We start from the raw sequence: 17829 nt of genomic DNA, 5'->3' as shown, positions 1-17829 counted from the left end.
AGGGTCTCACTCTGGCTCAGGCTGACCTGGAATTCACTATGGAGTCTCAGGGTGGCCTCAAACTCTCAGCAATCCTCCTACCTCTGCCTCCCGAGTGCAGGGATTAAAGGTGTGCACCACCACGCCCGGCCATAACTTCATTTTTCTTTACCACTGAGTAGAATGCCATTGTATGAATGTGCCATATCTTCATTATCCACTCCTCAGTTGAGGGACGTCTAGGCTGGTTCCATTTCCCAGCTATTGTGAATTGACTGGCAATGAACATGGTTGAGCAATTATCTCTAAGGTAATGTGTTCTTAGGATATATGCCTAGGAGTTCTGTGGCTGTGTCATATGGTATATCTATTTTTAGCTGTTTCAGAAACCTCCACGCTGATTTTCACAGTGGGTAAACCACATTGCATTCCCACCAACAGTGTAGAAGGATTTCTCTTTTGCCACATCCTCACCAGCATTTATGGTCATTTGTTTTCATGATGGTAGCCAATCTGACAGGAGTGAGATGGAATCTCAACATAGTTTTAATCTGCATTTTTCTGTTGAATAGGGATGTAGAACATTTTTTAGATACTTACATGCCCTTCATGTTTCTTTTTAGAACTCTTTGTTTAGTTCCATAGCCCATTTTTTAATTGGGTTATTTGGTTTCTTATTTAATTTTGGGGGTTCTTTGTATAGCCTAGATATTAATCCTCTATCAGATGTTTAGCTGGCAAAGATTTTTCCCATTCTGTAGGTTGGCTCTTTGCTTTATTCACAGTGTCCTTTGCCATACAAAATCTTTGTAACTTCATGAGGTCCCAACGGTTAATCTGAGGTTTTATTACCTGATCAACTGGGGTTATATTCAGAAAGTCTTTGCCAAGACCAATAAGCTGAAAGCTTTCCCCTACTTTTTTCTCTAGTAGTTTCAGATCTGATATTAAGGTCTTTAATCCATTTGGACTTATTCTTGTGCATGGAGAGAGAGAAGGATTTACTTTCATCCTTCTACAGATACATATTCAGTTTTCCCAGCACCATTTGGTGAAGAGGCTATCTTTTCCTCCAATGATTTTTTTTTTTTGACATTTTTGTCAAATATCAGGTGGCTATAGCTACCTGGACTTACATCTAGGCCCTCGGTTCTGTTACATTGATCTACATGTCTGCTTTTGTGCCAGTATCATGCTGTTTTTGTTAAAATGGCTCTGTAGTATAGGTTAAAATCAGGTATGGTGATACCACCAGCCTTATTTTTGGTTGCTCAGTATTATTTTAGATATTCGAGGTTTTTTTGTGATTCCAAATGAATTTTTGGATTGTTTTTTCTGTTTCCATGAAGAATGCTTTTGGAATTTTGATGGGGATTGCATTAAATGTGTAGATTGCTTTTGGAAAGGTTGCCATTTTCACAATATTGATAGGCCTGCTAAACCAACTACCAAGGTTCAATTCACCAGTACTCACATAAACTAGATGTACAAGGTGGCACATATATCTGGAGTTTGTTTGCAGTGGCTAGAGGCCCTGGTGTGCCCATTTTCTCTCTCTCTCTCTTTCCAATAAATGAATATAAATGAGTATTTTAAATAAATAAAAAGATACACAGCCCAACATGGTGGCACATGCCATTAATCCCAGCACTTGAGAGGCAGTGGTAGGAGGATTGTGGAGAGTTTGAGGCCACCCTGAGACTACATAGTGAATTCCAGGTCATCTTGGGCTAGAGTGAGACCCTACCTTTAAAAAAAGGGGGAGGGTTTGGAAAAATGGCTTAGTGTTTAAGGTGTTTGCCTGTGAAGCCTGAGGACCCTGGTTTGATTCCTCAGGACCCACATAAGCCAGATATACAATGGTGTGCATGTATCTGGAGTTCGTTTGCAGTTGGCTGGAAGCCCTGGCGTGCTCATTCTCTTTCTCTCTGCCTCTTCCTCTCTCTCCCTCTCTCAAATAAAAATATTTTAATCCCTCCCCCAAAATGAGGATACAAAATGTGTACTTGGCCAAAATAATACAACTATGTTATCCTTAGAATTTATTTATCTATTTTTTATTGTTGTTGTTGTTTTGAGGTAGGGTCTCACTCTACTCCTAACTGACCTGTAACTCAATCTGTAGTCCCAGGCTAGTGTTGAACTCACAGTGTTCCTCCTACGTCTGCCTCCCAAATTGTGGGATTAAGGCCATACCATCATGCCCAGCTATATTTAGAATTTAAAGAGCAAGGTTTCAGCCTGGATTGATAGTGAGATCTACCTCAAAACTCCCCCCCCAAAGAAAAAGCTTTCCCCAGTATGCATCCATGTAAAGCCACATGCACAAAGTGGCACATGCAATCTAGAATTCATTGTTCATTCGCAATGGCAAGAGGCCCTGATGCACCCATTCTCTTTCTCTCCTTTTATCTTTCTCTCTCAAATAAATACAAATATTTAAAGAGCAAGATTTCAAGTGAAAGGCCCAATCCCCTATCATGCACTGATGCAATGTCACTAAGAGAACCAGCGACAGTGTCCAGGTGTCATCGTGTCTACATTTTTTTTCTCTCAATTTTTTTTTTAAATTTTTTTTGTTGTTCATTTTTTATTTATTTATTTGAGAGCGACAGACATAGGGAGAAAGACAGATAGAGGGAGAGAGAGAGAGAATGGGCGCGCCAGGGCTTCCAGCCACTGCAAACGAACTCCAGACACGTGCGCCCCCTTGTGCATCTGGCTAACGTGGGACCTGGGGAACTGAGCCTCGAACCGGGGTCCTTAGGCTTCACAGGCAAGCGCTTAACCGCTAAGCCATCTCTCCAGCCCTCAATTTTTTTTTAATTAATTAATTAATTTATTTGAGAGCGACAGACACAGAGAGAAAGACAAATAGAGGGAGAGAGAGAGAATGGGCGAGCCAGGGCTTCCAGCCTCTGCAAACGAACTCCAGACACGTGCGCCCCCTTGTGCATCTGGCTAACGTGGGACCTGGGGAACCGAGCCTCGAACCAGGGTCCTTAGGCTTCACAGGCAAGCGCTTAACTGCTAAGCCATCTCTCCAGCCCTCTCTCTCAATTTTTATTAACATTTTCCATGATTATAAAAAGTATCCCATGGTAATACCCTCCCCCCACTTTCCCCTTTGAAATTCCATTCTCCATCATATCCCCTCCCCATCTCAATCAGTCTCTCTTTTATTTTTTTTTAATACTTTTTAAAAATTATTTATTTATTTATTTGAGAGCGACACACACAGAGAGAAAGACAGATAGAGGGAGAGAGAGAGAATGGGCGTGCCAGGGCTTCCAGCCTCCGCAAACGAACTCCAGACGCGTGCGCCCCCTTGTGCATCTGGCTTTTTTTTCTTTTTTTTAAATATATTTTAAAAATTTATTTATTTATTTATTTGAGAGCGACAGACACAGAGAGAAAGACAGATAGAGGGAGAGAGAGAGAATGGGCTCTCTTATTTTGATGTCATGGTCTTTTCCTCCTCTTATGATGTTCTTGTGTAGATAGCGTTAGGCACTATGAGGTCATGGATATCCAGGCCATTTTATGTCTGGAGGTAGTACGTTGTAAGGAGTCCTACCCTTCCTTTGGCTCTTACATTCTTTCTGCCATCTCTTCCACATTAGACCCTTAGCCTTGGAAGGTGTGACCGAGATGTTACTCAGTACTCCAGTCACTTCTTTCCAGCACTGTGATACCTTCTGAGTCATCTCAAAGTCATTGCCATCTGAAAAGAGAAGATTCTCTACCCAAAGTGAGAGTAACGTTAATATAAGGGTATAAATTTTTAAGAGAAGTGCTTACCGGGCAGTTTGATAAGCATACTATATACATTTTTCCAGACATCAGCAGATGTTACACATCTAGGGCTCATGACTACCCCTATTTTAAGTTTTCAGTATCAGGGATGTGTTTCCCCCCATGGAGCGGGCCTCCAGTCCAATTGGAGGGCAGTTGGTTTCCACCGTGACAGACGTGCCACTATTGTACCCATTGGCTCATTTTGCCTGGCTGGCTAATTATAAGGCTTGCAGTGTCCACTGTTGAGTATCTTCACTGGTGGTATCTCTTTCTCCCATTGAACTCCATGTAGAGTGGCTTCTTCCAGCTTTCTGTCAGCTGGTCTACATGGAGGAAGTTATCAGCTCAGTTCCAGCAGGATTTCTCAGTGGTCTTGCAGCCCAAGTATGTGGAGTCTTCAGCAATAGGGTCTTACCATCTATTCCTGGTGGGAAACCAAGGGCCTCAGCAATGGCCTATAATGTTTTGGGAGCATCAGGGACACCTCCCTGGCCAAAATCTCACTGGAGGTATCCCATCCCTGTGTCGTGCCTACTTTTATTCCAGCTCTGGAGGAGAGGTAGGAGGATCACTGTGAGTTCGAGGCCAGTCAGATACTACATAATGAATTCCAGGTCAGCCTGGGCTTGAGTGAGATCCTACCCCGAAAAATGAGAAAAAGAGAGTGAGAGGGGGAGGGATGGAGAGAGATGCAGCGACAATACTTTTCTAACACTTCCCTGAGGCTGAATCATGCTCCCAGGCTGAGTACAGGGATCACGTGCCCCCTGCTGGTCACAGTCCTAAGGCTCCAGTTTCGAGTTCCAGTTGATTTGCTTGCTGGAGCTAGGACAATGCACGGGCAAAAAAGCCTCTCTTCTATATCCAGTGTGGGAATGTGGTGCTCAGCTTCTTAGCTAGAGATAACAACTCTAGGCTGTTCCTCTTGGACTTGGTTTTCAGACAGGCTGGAGTGATGGAAGCAGCACTAAACTTGGAAGCCCACTCCTACTTAGCACACCCCTCTGAAGCTGTTGTTTGGATAGTTGATGATAGGGAGGCCCCCTGGGACAGACATGGTGAAGCATTCTGCTATGAGGGCTGATCTTCAATAGTCTTGGAAGTCAACTTGCTTGGTGTGGTAGTGCATGCCTTTAATTCCAGCACTCAGGAGGCAGAGGTAAGAGGGTCACTGTGAGTTTCAGGCCAGCCTGAGACTACATAGTGTATTCCAGGTTGGCCTGGGCTAGAGCAAGACCCTACCACACACACACACACACACACACACACACACACACACACACAAAACATACACACAAAAAGATAGCCATTCTGACATGCGTGAGATGGAATCTCAAAATAGTTTTAATTTGCATTTCCCTGATGCCTAAGGATGTAGAACATTTTTTTAGATGTTTATAGACCATCTGTATTGCTTTTTTAGTTTTTTGAAGTAGGGTCTCAGTCTAGCTCAGGCCCTGTCGGTATTTTTTTTTTTTTTTTGAGAACTCTCAATTTAGTTTCATATCCCCTCCTCCCTTTTTTTGACGTAGGATCTCACTTTAACTGAGGCTGACCTGGAATTCACTATGTAGTATCAGGGTGGCCTCGAATGCATGGTGATCCTCCTATTTCTGCCTCCCAAGTGCTGGGATCAAAGGCATGTGCCACCATGCACAGCTCCATTGTTAAAAACATATATATATATTTATTTTTATTTAATTTATTTGACAGAGAAAGGGGTCAGAGAGAGAGAGAAAATGGTGCAGTGCCGCCAGCCACTGCAAAGGAACTCCAGATGCATGTGCCCCTTTGTGCATCTGGTTAACGTGGGTCCTGGAGAACTAAACCTAGGTCCTTTGGCTTTGCAGGCAAGCACCTTAACCGCTAAGCCAGCCATCCCTCCAGCCCCACAGCTCCATTTTTTTTTTCTTTTTCAAAGTATGGTCTCACTGTAACTCAGGCTGACCTGGAATTCACAATGTAGTCTCAGGGTGGCCTCAAACTCTCGGCGATCCTCCTACATCTCAGCCTCCAGAGTGCTGGGATTAAAGGCGTGAGCCACCACACCTGGCTGCACAGCTCCATTAAAAAAAAAATCTTATTTATTTGAGAGAGAGAAAGAGGGAGGGAGGGGAAGAGACAGAGAGAGAGAGAGAGAGAGAGGGGGTGGGGAGGGAGGGAGGGAGGGAGGGAGGGAGGGAGGAAGAATAGGCGTGCCAGGGCCTCCAGCCACTGCAAAGGAACTCCAGATGCGAGCACCCCTTGTGCATCTGGCTAATGTGGGTCCTGGGGAATCGAGTCTTGAACCGGTGTTTTAGGCTTCACAGGCAAGCACTTAACTGCTAAGCCATCTCTCCAGCCCCAGCTCCGTTTTTTGACTGATTGATTGATTTCTTATTAGTTTTTTGAGTTCTTTGTATATCCTGGATATCAGTCCTCTGTCAGATATATAGCTGGCAACGATATTTCTCCCATTCTATAGGTTGTCTCTTTGCTCTATTCACAGTGTCATTTGCTGCACAAAACTTTTTTAATTTTATGAGGTACCAGCAGCTGATTAGTGGGTTTTGTTTGTCTTTTGTTTTTTGGGGTAAGGTTTCACTCTACCTCAGGCTGACCTGGAATTCACTATGTAGTCTCAAGATGGCCTTGAACTCCGGCAATTCTCCTACTTCTGCCTCTCGAGTGCTGGGATGAAAGGCGTGCGCCACCACACCTGGCTTGATTAGTGGTTTTATTTCCTGAGTAACTGGGATTATATTCAGAAAGTCGTTGTCTATACCAGTATGTTGATCAGGATGGTCTTGAACTCACTGCCATCCTCCTACCTTTACCTCTCAAGTGCAGGGATTCAAGGTGTGTGCTAACACATGTGGCATTCTGTATTTATTATTTTAAAAAGACACATTTTTATTTATTTATTTATTTTTCGAGGTAGGGTTTCACTCTAGTCCGGGATGACCTGGAATTCACTGTATAGTCTCAGGGTGGCCTTGAACTCACGGTGATCCTCCTATCTCTGCCTCCCTAGTGCTGTGATTAAAGGTATGCGCCAGGACACCTGGCAAAAAACACACATTTTTGTTTGGATTGGAGGGATGATTTAGCGGTTAAGGTGCTTGCCTATAAAGCCAAAAAATCCTCGGTTCGATTCCCCAGAACCCACGTAAGCCAGATACACAAGGTGGCCCATGTATCTGGAATTCTTTGCAGTGGCTGGAAACCTGGCTCACCCATTCTCTCTTTTTATTTTATTTATTTATTTTGCTTACTTGCAAGCAGAGAGTGATAGAGAAGACAGGGCATCCCAGGACCTCCAGCTGCTGCAAAGGAACTCCGTTTGCATGCGCCTTTTTGTGCATCTGGCTTTATGTGGGTACCTGGGGATCGAATCTGGTTTCTTAAGGCTTTGCAGGCAAGCAGTTTAATCGCTGAGCTCTCTCTGCAGCCCAGAAATTGAGCTTTTTATATAAGAAAACATTAACTGTTGGGGAATTTGCAGAAACTGGAGTGGGTATAATGGAATTGACCTCACCATTGCATTTGGAAGGGAACCAGGCTGAAACTCCATCTTCCTGTGATGGTATCCAAAGACTCACTACTGTGGTGTCCCTGTGGCATTGCTCAACCCTCTTAACAGTTGTTGGCTGGCTGTGTTGATCGGGTGGGACTCTTACATCCCGGGAGGCGTGGGGCATCTTTCTTTTCTGCGGTGCTGCTGGGTTTCACGAATTTGTCCCATTTAACCCCGTGTGAGTACGAGGGGTGACCGGACCTCCCGGGCCCTCGGTGTTTCCCGGCGGCAATCCGCCATGCATCTGCGGCCCGCGGCTTCCAGTGCGCCCGCGCGGCCCATGCCCTTCGACCGGCGCGGGTCCGTTAGGCACGGGGATCCCGGGCGGGCCGCCGCCCCAGCCCTTAAGGCTAAGGCGGCAGGTAAGGGGGAGCAGCCGCGCGGGCCGACAGCCGCTGGGCCGGTCAGCTCTGGCGGGATTTGGGAGGAAGAACCGAGCGGGAGAAAAGCCAGGCCGCGCAGTCTCAGGTCGGTAGGAGCTGGGGGTTAAGAGTAGAACGAGGACCCGGCAGAGTGGGAGCTCGCCACTAAGCCAAGACCCAGCAGCGAACCGCTGCCGCCATCTCCCTCCCGGACTCAGGCGGGTGAGGCTGAAGGCGCGTTCGAGGGAAGACGCATGCGCACAAAATTAAATGCTAACCCGCTAAAGATTCAAGTTCCTTGTTTGCAAAAAGGCGCAAGTAGCCGGGCGTGGTGGTGCTCGTGAGTCGAAGGCCACCCTGAGACTAGATAGTGAATTCTAGGTCAGCCTGGGCTAGAGGGAGACCCTACCTCGAAGAAAAAAAAAAAAAAAAAAAAGGCGCAGGCGCGGCAAAATACTTTGGCGGCTTTATGAAGGTGGAGGGGTTGAGCCTAAACGCAAGCGCATAATAATCTGACAGCAATAGGCGGGCTGGAGTTTTGATGCCACGCATGCGCGTTAACTCTGTGTGACGCAAGTGGGCGGTAGAGGCTCCTCGATGCGCGTGCGCAGAGCTTGCTCAAAGGGCTTATTAGGTTGCGCAGGCGCCCGCTAGCCATTTCTTCTCAGCACGCTGAAGCTTGGTGTGGAGGTGAGTGCTGGCGGTCCTTGGGTGCTACCCAGCGACGCCCAAAGGTGCCGTTTTCGTGGCGATCGCTTTCCCTGAGGCCCCGGGAAGCGTACGTGGGGCTGAGGCGAGCTGCGGGCTGCAGCCGGGAGCTGCGGAGGGTCGCTACGCCGCGCCCGCGCCGCTCGGGCCCGCAGGCCGCGCCGACTCTATTGTGTGCGATGTCGGAGGAGGCGGAGCGGAAGCGGCCGCCGCCATTTCCTAGCCTTTCTCCGCGATGGCTCTAGGCGGGGTCCTCTCACCTCGTCGGCCCATTCCTGGTCTCGGGCGGCTTCGGGGGCCGATTCGCTAGCCGCGGGGCGTGTTGGGCTTGTGCCCGGGGTGAGGGCGTCCGCACGAGCGAGCGCGGTCGTGTGGCGGCGCCCGGCACGCCGGTTCTCAGACCCGCTCCTCGGCCCCGTCTTGCAGCGTTTCGACGCCACGATACGCGGAGACCATGATGTTGGGTACCGAAGGCGGAGAGGGCTTCGTGGTGAAGGTGCGGGGCCTGCCCTGGTCGTGCTCGGCGGACGAGGTGCAGCGCTTCTTCTCTGGTGAGTGAAGCGGGAGGCGGGAGTTGTCAGGCGAGGCCGGCGGGCGGGCCCGCGGGGCTCCCTCTAGCGGGCGCGGGCGCGGGCGCCAGCCGTTCGCCCGGGCTGCTCGCGCCCTGCTGGCCGTGGTTACGCAATGGAAATTGTAAAAGCCTCGCCTGTCCTCCTGTCCCCTTTGGGGGCTGTCGCCGCCCGTACGGATTATTTTTCTATAAATGTCATCCCTTCTAGTGTGGATTTCTTCCTCCTTTTTTTTTTTTTTAAATCTGAGGAAGTGTTTGGTTCTAGCCCTGGCTGACCTGGAACGCGCCCTGTAGTCTGTCTCAGACTGGTCTTGAACTCACTGGGATCATTCCACCTCTGCCTTTTGAATGCTGGGATTAAAAGCCTGAGCCACCACGCCCGGCGAAAATTTTATCTCGTTTTCCACTGGTTTACTTTATAGTGGGGGGCCATCTTCTCGATGTGTAGGTTTTTTAAAAACTGTAGTAGTCTTCCTGTATAATTTCTACCAAAATCTCCCTTCCCCTCCCTTTTGATTTTTGTGGTAGGATCTCTCTCTGGTCCAGACTTACCTGGAATTCACTATGTAGTCTCAGGGTGGCCTCGAACTCACGGCGATCCTCCTACGCCTGCCTCCCGAGTGATGGGGTTAAAGGCATGCGCCACTACGCCTGGCTCTTCCTCTCGTTTTTTGCAAGAGTAGGCTAATGCAGTTATTTGGCAGAAATTGAAAGGCTTTGGATAAAGGAATTTGTAATGTATAGTTACTAACTCAACTGAACGATATGTTAAACAAGAGTCAAGTACAATGGAAGCCACTTTCTGCAGGAGGCAAGGATGGGTTTGGTTTCAGCTGTACAACTTGGAGCATTTTTAGCTTGATAATACTGATGCCCTTTCAGGTGAGTATTGGGTTTGCATTTTGAATTGGAATGAGAAAATTATTTCAAGGATGCTATTAAGGTAAAACTGGCGAGTAATCAAATCCATTCATAAAGTTCAGACATTTTTTTTTCCTAGCAGTTGCACAAAAAGATGGTTAGTGGTACCCAGGTGTGGTGCACACCGTTAATCCCAGCAGAGGTAGAATCACTGAGTTCAAGGCCAGCGTGGGACTCCAGAGTGTGTGTCAGGTCAACCTGGGCTAAGGTGAAACCATTCCTCAGGAGACAAGGATTTAGAGGTAATTTAAGAAACTGTTTTGGAACTGGGTGTGGTGGTACACGCCTTTTAGTCCAGAGGCAGAGGTAGGAGGATTGCTTTGAGTTCGAGGGCAGCCTGAAACAGACTACATAGTGAATTCCAGGTTGGTCTGGGCTAGAATGAGATCCTACTTTGAATATTTTTAACTTTTTTCTGATGGGAAGGTTATTTCACAGTCTATAATAATGGCAGGGAGATTAGTGGCAGATGGTGAAGCAGCTGGCTACATTCATCTGGCAGTCCAAAGCAGAAAGTGATGGATGCTGGAGCTTCTTAATGGTTGGGGAACGTATCATTTAGATGTTTGGTGAGGATGATTGCTTAAATACTGGAGTTGGTAATTTTGGTCAGTTTAGGCTTCACAAGTGTTTTTTTTTTTTTTGTGGTATCATGAATAGGCATTTCATCTATATCACCCAGAGAGGTGGTTTTTGGTTTTAAATTTTTTATTAATGGTTATTTTCTTTTCAGACTGCAAAATTCAAAATGGGGCTCAAGGTATTCGTTTCATCTACACCAGAGAAGGCAGACCGAGTGGCGAGGCTTTTGTTGAGCTTGAATCAGAAGATGAAGTCAAACTGGCCCTGAAAAAAGACAGAGAAACTATGGGACACAGATATGTTGAAGGTTTGATTTACATTGCCCTAGTAACAGTAAACATTAAATACATAGTGGTCTTTTCCCCTTTGGATATTAGGTGTTTGACCACATGGAAAGGGTCATCTAAGGGAGTTTATGGCATTTCTTCCTAGCTTATCTAAAGACCCAGGAAATCTGAACTTTGTTCTCTAGCTTTCCAAAATTGACTAATTCTAAGCCCCTCTTTCAGTATTCAAGTCAAACAACGTTGAAATGGATTGGGTGTTGAAGCATACTGGTCCAAATAGTCCTGACACGGCCAATGATGGCTTTGTACGGCTTAGAGGACTCCCCTTTGGATGTAGCAAGGAAGAAATTGTTCAGTTCTTCTCAGGTATGTAGTCATGTTTGTTGCTGAGCAGTGAGGTATGGCAGCTTCGGTGACATGATTTAGTAGTAGAATCTGATTGATCTAGCCATTTACATAGGCTGAGAGATACATGCTGATGAATTTTTCTTCCTGGAGCCCATCTTAAAGGTGGAAATAATACTTCCCAAATGTTAATTTTACCTGTATTTAGTATTGTAGTTCAGAGTAGACCTTTGAGGATTGTCCTCAGAAGCTTAACTATCTTCCTCACATTGCTCTTAGCAGACTCCTTCAAATTAAAGGTAAGATCCCTTCACATTAGATTAGTTTGAGTTTTTATAGATTGTTGTATCTTAGGTGTTTGTTGTAAGACACTTGGGGTTATGGAACCAGAAATATTTCCAACGGTTTAATTCTCTATGCAAAAAGCCATTGTAGAAGCAATTTAAAAGTTGTTACCAAAAGTAAATTGTAGTTAGCCAGTGTAGATTTAATGTCTGTAGTCTCAATAAATAAAGCACTGTTCGGAAAAGTATTTGAAGTTCTTCTGGGCCTAAAGTATTTGAATGTTTATGTTGAAGAGCTGATAGATTGCATGTTTAGCAGACTGTTAGATCATATATATTTTAAATACTATTAATATTCTTGATGTAACTGGAATTAGCAAGAAATCCTTGCATGGTTTAGTGTAGTATGTATTAGAACTTAGATACGTATCAATTCCTAACATTTTGTCAGTTTGAAAAGTGTTTTGTTTTATCTAAATTGGTGAGAATTGAATGCTATCTGTCAACGTTAAATATGAACATAATTTCATATCTTCTAGGAAAAGTGCTTTAAGGCCTTTTTGTAAGCTTGGGGATGTATCCACGGAAAGGATTTTTCATAGACGGAATTTCCAGAAGTGAATCATACTACTGTTAGAGCATATAAGAGTGCATGACTGCTGTGTAGATAGTTGTTTGTCAAAAGCTTAGATGTTTGTCAATCATGATTTAAGTAATGTTTCAGTTTTCATATGAAATGTTTTATTAAAATGTGTACATTTTTAAACCTGAAGTTCAAGTAACTTAAATTGAAACTTAAGTAAGGTAAACAGTCTTGATTTTAGCTAACTGTTATTTTTGATTCTTAACTTAATGAATTTCTTGTTTAATTTTCAATATTGCAAAGATGAGTAGTTTTAATTATTGAATTCTTAGTGCACCCCGTGGGAGTATCAAGTTTTTTTCCCTCTTAATATATATAATGTGCCATGGGATGTGTTAAGAATTATTATGTTATTAGTAGAACTTTTTAATATTGCAGCTAATTATTAATGCAATGCATATTTAAAAGTACTTATTGAAAGCATACCGTTCATCTAAAGTTAAAATTCTGGTTTATTTAAAGCTATAAGAAGAATCATTTCTGGGCTTGTGATGTTAATATTGCCCCCCTACTGGGGTTATTTGTCCTTGGGTTGAAGGGTTGGAAATCGTGCCAAATGGGATAACATTGCCGGTGGACTTCCAGGGGAGGAGTACGGGGGAGGCCTTCGTGCAGTTTGCTTCACAGGAAATAGCTGAAAAGGCTCTAAAGAAACACAAGGAAAGAATAGGGCACAGGTGGGGATGGATGGTTGGTTGGATATGTCACTTTTCTTATGGTAAACAATTAAATCCATACTCTCTCTGCTTAGAAGGAAGAAATTAACCCATTTCCTAGTCCCATTTAATTGATGTTTTGCCACAAGTTTTAAACTTCCCATATTAAGGCCCCTATTTCATTCAAACTAAATTTTTTGGCTTTAAAATTGACCCCAGTTTATTTGGAACATTTTCATCTTCACAATTTTGTAGGGCTCTTAATAATCCCAACCAGTGGAGTCGAGAGACTATGGCTTTAAAAAATTCAAACCTGGCTTTAGCTGTAATAACACCCATCTAGTAAATTAATATTACCATAAGAAAATGTGATAATTTCTGATCTTGTTTTTAAAGTTGAAATGCAACAACCTTTTTCTTGCTGTATAAATATTCTGCATACATATTAATAAGCATAGCTTTCAAGAAATTGTCACAAAAGGTTTTTTTCTCTTTGCTTGTGACTATTTTTCATTGAAGCATGCGCTTTACCTATGCTGATTCCTACTAAAAGCATAGGCTGGGGTATTGGCGAAAGAAAGTGTGTAGTGTGGGCTAGACTGTTGGTGAAGGCTGGCTTTTTAGCTCACTTGCTATACATGCTGCCAATGGATTTAAGAGTTGAAATGTTGAAAGTTGAGTGGAATTCGTTCCCTCCTACATCATTTATTCATAATACTCCTCTCTACCTCTAAGGATGGGCTCTGCCTCAGAGGAGTATTTTTTTTTGTTGTTCTTTAAAGTTTAAATTGTCTTTGAGTGAATTTCTGGTCATTGCCTATGCAAATATAAAAAAATCTGGCTTTAAATATTAGTCAATTTTATGGCTATGACTAGATTTTTTTTTTGTGTGTGTGTGTAAATAAATATCTGTATCAAATGAACTAATGTTTCTCTCCCCTCCCCATTCCCTTCCCTCTTGGACAATGCTTTAGGTATATTGAAATCTTTAAGAGCAGTCGAGCTGAAGTTAGAACTCATTATGATCCACCTCGAAAGCTTATGGCCATGCAGCGGCCAGGTCCCTATGATAGACCTGGGGCTGGCAGAGGATATAACAGCATTGGCAGAGGAGCTGGCTTTGAGAGAATGAGGCGTGGTGCATATGGTGGAGGTATGTCATATACAAGGCTGGACCGGTTGGTTCCTTTAGGCTGTTCCCCCCCCCCCCCCCCCCGGTAGGGTCTTACTCTTGCCCAGGCTGATCTGGACTTCAGGGTGTCCTTGAACTCATGGCAGTCCTCCTACCTCTGCCTCCTGAATGCTGGGATTAAAAGGAGTGCACCACCATGCCTGGTCATAGATTAGGTATTTTTGTTTAACTGTATACATTTTTTTTTGTCTTTCAGGTTATGGAGGCTATGATGATTATAATGGCTATAATGATGGCTATGGATTTGGGTCAGATAGATTTGGAAGAGGTAAGGTAAGAATTAAATTTTCCAGCTAAAGGATATTTACACTCTTGTCAATGTAGACCTTAATTATTGTTTTTCAGGAATGTCTGACCACAGATACGGAGATGGTGGTTCTACTTTCCAGAGCACAACAGGACACTGTGTACATATGCGGGGATTGCCTTACAGAGCCACTGAGAATGATATTTATAATGTAAGTATAAGATGGCATTTCAGTATAGCAGTAAAAATCTTGTCTGATTATATTTAAGTGAGACCATGTAACAAAATGTTTTTTCTATAATAGAAAATTGACTTAATTCTTTGAAATAACTTGTATTTTAGTTTTTTTCACCACTCAATCCTGTGAGAGTACATATTGAGATTGGTCCTGATGGCAGAGTAACTGGTGAAGCAGATGTTGAGTTTGCAACTCATGAAGATGCTGTGGCAGCTATGTCAAAAGACAAAGCAAATATGCGTAAGTATGCTAAAAGAATTTTGGTCCTTCAAGCAGTTAGTTTACAACCCCTTAGGATAGGGGGATAGAACAGTAAGGATGTATGGGATTTGATCTTTCCTGTAGTGGGTTAGTGTGGGTGTGTTGAAAACAATGGGTTTTTAATATTAGGACTGAAGGGGATTTGTGGTAAGGATTTATCTTGGAAGTTTGTTCTTAATAATTTAGATGAGCGTTTAAAAGGTAGATTTTACAACTAACATAAGAAACATTTTTTTTAACCAAAAGTATTTGAGGCTCACAGATCTACTTATATAAGAACTTTAAAGTACATATGGTTTCTTCCACCAATAAACATTTTCAAATTTTTTTTCTCATTTCAGAACACAGATATGTAGAACTCTTCTTGAATTCTACAGCAGGAGCAAGCGGTGGTGCTTACGGTAGCCAAATGCTAGGAGGCATGGGTTTGTGTAAATATCACTTTAGTGTCTTTTTTTAAAGCTAACCTTGTATATGCCTTTTCTCTCATTTCAGAACACAGATATGTAGAACTCTTCTTGAATTCTACAGCAGGAGCAAGCGGTGGTGCTTATGGTAGCCAAATGATGGGAGGCATGGGCTTGTGTAAATATCGTTAGTTTTTTTAAAAACCAAAACATATCTATCTATACAGTCAATAAGATAGGTTAATCTGTAATTAGTTTAGCATAAGAATTTGTTAGCATAACGATTTTAGTTATAGTAATAATCTTAAATTAGCATTAAACAGACAAATCATTTACAATTTGGATCATTTGTGTACTGTTAATTATTAAAATCGCGTGAGTTACATAAACTGAAGGTGACAGATAATGCAAATAGATGTAAATAATTTTTGGGGGGGGGAACTGCTAAATGTAAATGCTGAAGTACCTGAATACAAAGTTGAAACAAATATATTAGTAAAATTCAGAATTGTAAGATTTAAAATTTGGGTGGCATAATTAGTTGGGTATATAAGTGTTTAATGATAACCTGTGTATTGAAATTGTACTGTTTGTCAAGTAAAGGGGGGAACCCCGCTAAATCAAGTCAGAAAGTTTCATAAGATCTTCACAAAATGCCTCTACTTAAGGAATTGTGGATTTAGTCCTGCTGATGTGCATATTTTTAACCATTTGGTTTCTAAATAACTTACTAGCTCAAATGGTGAATACAAGGGTTAGTCTGGTTATAGACAGTAGGTAGAAGGAGACAGTAATGTTAAGATCAAGAATGAAAAATTGTAGATAGTTTACAAGCTGGGTACCACCAGGTACCACATCACATAAGGAATGGAACACTAATGTTCTCTTAAAACTTAACAGCAAACCAGTCCAGTTACGGTGGCCCAGCCAGCCAGCAGCTGAGTGGTGGTTACGGAGGTGGCTATGGCGGCCAGAGCAGTATGAGTGGATATGGTAAGCATGTTTTCTTATATGCCTAATAGAAGTTTTAGGTGGGTTTCTCTAGTTGGGGTGGGGGATATGCAGGCCTTTTTGGTGAGACTGGATTATTATATGTATGTTTTTGATCCTAATTGTTTTCAATAGTTTAATTTGCAGACATGCTTATTGGGAGGTGGAAGTGTTCAATGAATTAAAAATTAGTCATTGCAACTTGAAATACTGTCAAGCCAGATAACATGCCTTTATTAAAACATTACAGTGGTTCACATTTTTGTCTTGGTTGTTAGCATGGAGTGATTTTTAAATATTAGAATGGTGGTTGGGATGAAGACTGTGTTTATTACCTAATCAGTTAATCTTAGGGATTGTTTATCTTTTTTTCAATTGGTCTTTAGAATGGTGATTTTTGGTATTATAGTCTTACCCTACAAAATCCTTTTGCAGACCAAGTTTTACAGGAAAACTCCAGTGATTTTCAATCAAACATTGCATAGGTAAATATTTTCTCAAAAAATATAATTTAAATTCCCAACAGCAAATATTGATATGTTGTAATAACACTTTCTATAGCAGTCAGTGGCTCTGACTTAACTCAATGGAGGCTGCCATTTTTTGGGGGCACAGTTGACTTGCCTTTAGTCCAACTTTTGTCCTCACTCCTGCCAACCATGAATAGGAAAAGCAAGACTTCCCCTGTGCTCCCTATTCATCATATATGCCATTTGATGGCGTATTGTGAATGTTGGTGGTAAATTTTTTTAATGCCTTGTTTAGCTTAAAAACTTAAGTAATTTTGCAATTTTTGAAAAACACTAGTTTTCCTTTAAACTTAATTTTCCACATTGATCCTGAAGAAGCCATTTAAATGGTAGCACAAGAGTCTGGCAAGTTGGTACTGCAGAGAAAGGGTTTGAGACTTGTTTGGAGTCAGGATTCCCTTTTTCCAAACATGTTTCTTGCCACTCAGACAGCAGCCATTTGTACTCGTAGACCACATTTAAACTTCTCCTTGGAAATGCTTTGTTTTTATTTGTCTGATACCTACGCCATTCCTAACTTGTAAACCGGATCTCTTTGCAGGTAGCCAAGGAACAGTGAGCAGCAGCTACTACAGTAGTGGAAGCCGTGCATCTGTGGGCGTGAACGGAATGGGAGGGATGTCTAGCATGTCCAGTATGAGTGGTGGATGGGGAATGTAATCTTCCTTATCACTGACTCCTGGTCAATTTTTTTTTTTAAAGAAAAAGCAAACCTTTAGCGTTGTGATTTATGCTTACTCTATAAGTGGATTTGGGGTCGTTTTAAGGACTTACTTAAGGTTCAATATTTTTGAACACAGCAGTCATCTAGGGCATAACAACGAGGTTGAGTAAACTAACTTAAAACGATTTCCAGCTTTTCTTGTTAGTTATTGTAGGATGTACTTAAGCAGTAAGTGTGTTTAGGTTAAAGCAGTTGAATTATGTTTAATGTTGCTCTTACACATATTACATTGAACACTGTTTGAATGCATGTTGAAAGACATGCCTTTTTTTTTTGTAAAACTAGGAGCTCTGTCTACAATTAAAAGTGGAACATTTGGCATGTTTGTTAATTCTAGTTTCTTTTGATAACCTGTATGACACGTGAGTTTAACCTCTTTTTTTAAGTTAAGGAATTTGAGACGCAATACCAATACTTTAGGATTTTGGTCTTGGCGTTTGTATGAAATTCTAAGGCCTCAATTTAAATCTTTTCATTGTATTGTGATTTCCTTTTAGGTGTATTGCACAAAGTGAAACTTGTCAAATAAATCTTCCTTTTAAAAGCTA

At 42.6% G+C, this 17829-nt stretch overlaps 1 protein-coding gene across 6 annotated transcripts; it reads left to right on the top strand.

Moving 5' to 3' along the window:
• Nucleotides 1–8268: 8268 nt before the first annotated feature.
• Nucleotides 8269–17829, top strand: Hnrnph1 (heterogeneous nuclear ribonucleoprotein H1). Of its 6 annotated transcripts, none has more exons than XM_045151817.1 (14): nucleotides 8270–8385; nucleotides 8830–8954; nucleotides 10629–10784; nucleotides 10987–11130; nucleotides 12575–12713; nucleotides 13667–13845; nucleotides 14081–14152; nucleotides 14209–14342; nucleotides 14474–14609; nucleotides 14972–15031; nucleotides 15126–15185; nucleotides 15938–16030; nucleotides 16463–16512; nucleotides 17099–17235. In XM_045151817.1, the coding sequence occupies exons 2-13, from the start codon at nucleotides 8858–8860 to the stop codon at nucleotides 16510–16512; spliced, it is 1320 nt and encodes a 439-aa protein (XP_045007752.1). In that variant the 5' UTR covers nucleotides 8270–8385; nucleotides 8830–8857; the 3' UTR covers nucleotides 17099–17235. The 6 variants fall into 6 exon arrangements, with proteins under 6 accessions (XP_045007749.1, XP_045007750.1, XP_045007752.1 ...); XM_045151816.1 differs by having other exon boundaries at nucleotides 15126–15215; XM_045151814.1 differs by lacking the exon at nucleotides 16463–16512 and having other exon boundaries at nucleotides 8269–8385; nucleotides 17099–17829.

The sequence above is a fragment of the Jaculus jaculus genome, chromosome 6 (assembly GCF_020740685.1).
Source record: "Jaculus jaculus isolate mJacJac1 chromosome 6, mJacJac1.mat.Y.cur, whole genome shotgun sequence".
In the NCBI taxonomy this organism is placed as follows: Eukaryota; Metazoa; Chordata; class Mammalia; order Rodentia; family Dipodidae; genus Jaculus; species Jaculus jaculus.
The sequence above is the reverse complement of the archived record's forward strand: the minus strand, read 5'-3'. Positions and strand labels throughout refer to the sequence as shown.

Excerpts from the sequence above, each read along its gene's own strand:
- Hnrnph1 (XM_045151813.1), top strand. The coding sequence starts at position 8,858 with ATGATGTTGGGTACCGAAGGCGGAGAGGGCTTCGTGGTGAAGGTGCGG. Across the intron at positions 8,955-10,628 it reads GGTGCAGCGCTTCTTCTCTG|ACTGCAAAATTCAAAATGGG; the intron begins GTGAGTGAAGCG and ends TTTTCTTTTCAG. Across the intron at positions 15,216-15,937 it reads GATGGGAGGCATGGGCTTGT|CAAACCAGTCCAGTTACGGT; the intron begins GTAAATATCGTT and ends AAAACTTAACAG.